Source organism: Trematomus bernacchii, unplaced genomic scaffold, assembly GCF_902827165.1.
Source record: "Trematomus bernacchii unplaced genomic scaffold, fTreBer1.1, whole genome shotgun sequence".
Taxonomy (NCBI): domain Eukaryota; kingdom Metazoa; phylum Chordata; class Actinopteri; order Perciformes; family Nototheniidae; genus Trematomus; species Trematomus bernacchii.
The window spans coordinates 9,044,081-9,048,014 of record NW_022987342.1 but is presented as its reverse complement, the minus strand read 5'-3'; the positions used below and the strand labels follow the sequence as shown (position 1 = coordinate 9,048,014).

Here is a 3,934-nt window from a genome sequence, read left to right as displayed (position 1 = left end):
GCAGAGTTTGATCAGCTTTTGTTATTGATTATTATATCATACTATATGATTCCCTTACAGTTACTATACAAATGTGTAATCAGATTAATGGTACATAAAAAAAAAAAATGGGGATTACTAGCTGGATTACAATATTACAAAACATTTTAAAATAAAGATCAAGATATTATAGGTAGATGTACTGACTGAACTTTACTTGGTTTTCATTATGAATATAACGTTCATTCTTCTTTATTTAAAATATCATTTTTAAATGCAGCAGGTGGACACCTGAGATTAGGTTACTGAAAACATTTTTTTTTACATGAAACTAGTCATTGTAATGGAAAACAATTTTTAAAGTAACCTTCCCAACCCTAGTAATAACGATAAAGCAATGTGTGTATTTAACTAATATTTAAGTATGAAACTGTATTTTCCCTTTTTTTAATTCATTTATTTGATGTAATTGTGTATTACTCTATATGTCTACCCCTGGTGTCAACTCTTTTGTAAACAAAATATATGATATTCATGATAAAAATAAACACAAGTAAAATAATAAAATAAAAAATAACGATAAAACGTTTGAAGTCTTGACCGGAAGTGTTTCGTAACAGTTGTACTTCCGGGTGAGTGTCATGGCGGCGCCCTGAGAGCACGTACTGAAAGACACGCAAAGCCCTTCATAACAGACACCACAGTCCGCGTGCAGCAGCAGACTGCAGCCATGCATGTCAACGATCTGTTCAAATGGAACAAGAGGATGGCTATCGTGTACGCTACCGGGGTCTGGACTATGGTCGGAACATACGCTTTCTACAAATACACAGGCCGCTTAGATGACCTGCCAGGTGACACACACACACACACACACACACACACACACACACACACACACACACACACACACACACACACACACACACACACGCTAATTTACTTTAGCAGTCAATAACTCTTGAACGGAACCATAACCTATATGTCTCAGTCATTTCAATTAAAGTCTGCTTATTTTATTATTTTTCTGTTATCGTTCTATACTACACACATGCAGTGGTGTGGTCAGGTATTTAACTTAAGCACAATTGTGGGGTACTTGTACTTTACTTCAGTATTTTTTTATGCTACTTTGTACTTCTCCACTACAATTTGGAAAGTGTTGTACTCTTTACTCAACTACATTTATTTGACAAAATGAGTTACTTTTCAGATTCAGATTATGAGCTAATTCAAAAATATGAATAAACAAATAAATAAACTATGATATAATTATAGTCTAAGATATCCAGCAGCAGTATATAAAGGCATCAAAAGTTGCTCCACTTTTACCAGCTGTGATCAACAGATTAATGCATCACAAATAATAATCCTGTCATTTAATATACATGATTCTGAATTGAGCTATTACGCACAATAAGTACTTTTACTTTTGGTACTTCAAGTATATTTTGATACCAATACTTTTGTATTTGTAAGATTTTAAATGCAGGACTTAACAACTGAGTATTTTACACTGCAGTAATTCTACTTTTACTTAACTACAAAATCTGAGTACTGCCACCTCTGCACACGTTTGCTTTATTTTCTATTCCAGTGCAAGTTACCTTGTTAAGTATTCACCTTACCCATATCACTATCTATAGGTTTAACTGTTGGGCTGTAATCAGCAGAGTTGTCTAGAATACATATTGTTTTATCAAGTGAAGTAGTTCAGTAACCTTTTTGAGGTACTAGTACTTGGTTAATTCCACTGTATGGCACTATTAATCCTCCTCCTTGCAGAGAAAAAATATATGGTATTTTATACTGCCCTCCCTGAATTTATCTGACGGTTGCATATCAAATTAAGACGTGTGCTTTTATAAATTGCTTTTTAACACATTTATTTTTAGAATATAATAAAATAAATATCCTAATTGTCCACTGTCTGGATATTTGTCTTTGGCTTCAGAGACACCATTAAATGAAAACAATAATTAAGTAGCCTAATGAAAAGGTTGGGATGAAAGTACTTACATTTTTTTACTTTATTCATTTCTTAAATAGACATTGCAACATTAATTAAATAAGATTACACATACTTTTTTAAATCACAAATTGGGAAAGTGTTTTGTTACAAGAGCATTGCACATACATAAAAAACAAACAAAAACAAACAGTACAAATATACATATTAATAGTAGAATTATATTTATAAAGTATGTATCGAGTAAACAAAAAATATTCAAAATAATGTATAATACACTAAAATAGACTAACTTAATACTAAATAAACTATACACATAAAATACATCATAGAAAAACTGCCACTTATATCAGATTAAGTATTTCAGTAAAATGACAGGAGATCTGAAGAGATCTATTTTGTTTCCTTTACAGTTACCACCATTTTTTGTCAACAACAAAGTAATAATGATCAGAGATTAAAAGTTGACGTATATATGATGTCAGTTCTAAATTACTCTTTACTTTTCCCTTGAACTTAGTGAAAAAAGAAGAAGAGGTGCCGCTGCCAGAAGATAAAACTGAGCTCCACTTCATCACGGAACACTCCAAAACCGTGGTGGTCTGCCAGAAAGACTTTGTCCCGTACACCACGAGGATCTACAATTTCATCTCGTCCTCCAACAATCCTGGGAGAGACGAATAGCTGCATCAGTGCAAAAAGACCATGAACACTGAACTTGTCAAGAGCAAGTTTGAATAATGCACTATGAATTGATGCTTTTGTGGACATTATCTGTATTCCCTTAAGAATAATTCAAGCGTTGTGCAGGTGGGAGGGAGCTTCAGATTTTTTCTGATGCTAATGCTTTGTCCCCTCATATATTGTATTGTGATTCTGTCAACAACATTCAATACTAGCCAAAACATTGTCAACCAAGTTCCCACGACTACTAATAAACTAAATCTCTTCCTGATGTAAGAAGAACTATGAAAGCGGAGTGTTTAACAATTTGGGGATATTTGATATTACCTAAATATATTGTCATCATTCTGGGTGAGGACTGAGACAACATGAAGTATACTTCCTGTTTGAAATGTTAAAAGTTTGACACTGCATCTGATTGAATTGATTCATCTTTAAATGTATTATTTACACTTTGCTTTTCCTACTGTGACATGTCAAAATGTCCTCCATTAAAAAGCCCTATGAAGTGAATTAGATACACTTTTCAATATAATGTTGCTCAACACCAGCAGAAAGTGCAGCTTTAATATATCCAACTGAATTCTATTTTAAGAAATCGTATTTATTACAATTTTTGTGGTTACCAGTGGCGGCGCCAGAGATTTTCTCTAGGGGGTGCTGTGGGGTAGCTTGACGTTTCATAAAGGGTGCTCAAACATTTAGGGTTTCCCATTAATGTACCGGGCACTACAGTGGAACTTTCTACTGCAACAATCCCCACGCACACACACAATGTACCTGCGACTGTTACAATGAAGGCTCGATAATCAGCTCACGGCATATAGGTGTAAGCAGGGGTAAAGTGCTATTTTTACAAGTGGGGGGTGGACCTAACATCCTATAGGAGGGTCCTCACCTCCTCTAGGGTCCGGGGGCATGTTCCCCCGCGAAGATTTTTTTTTAAATATTGAAGTTAAATGCATCAATTGGTGCACTTTGAGAGCAACATTAAGCGGTCTCTGCGTTGTGTTTTGCGTTGTTCATGGATGGATGAGACCCGAGCCAGCATACAGTTTAGACTATTTCCTTTTAATCACTGACAAGCTGACGACAGATATAACAAATCAGTATAACATTTTGTATCCCTCACAGTGACTCCTCTCACATGGAAACATTTACAAAAACAAAAAGGGAAGAGGAACACAATATAAAGGGGGGGTGTACCCACAAAAAGAATCTTCTGAGTACAGTGACTACATTTCAGAAGTTCCGCCCACTGATCTCCGACCTTGTCAGGTATTGAACATAAATAAACGAAGA

The 3,934-nt window shown here is 34.8% G+C and overlaps 1 protein-coding gene across 1 annotated transcript; it reads left to right on the top strand.

Annotated features, from left to right (window-relative positions):
• Window positions 1-599: 599 nt before the first annotated feature.
• LOC117480771 (small integral membrane protein 26-like) lies at window positions 600-3,145 on the top strand. The gene is made up of 2 exons (XM_034128227.1): window positions 600-833; window positions 2,469-3,145. The coding sequence occupies exons 1-2, from the start codon at window positions 710-712 to the stop codon at window positions 2,630-2,632; spliced, it is 288 nt and encodes a 95-aa protein (XP_033984118.1). The 5' UTR covers window positions 600-709; the 3' UTR covers window positions 2,633-3,145.
• Window positions 3,146-3,934: the final 789 nt, after the last annotated feature.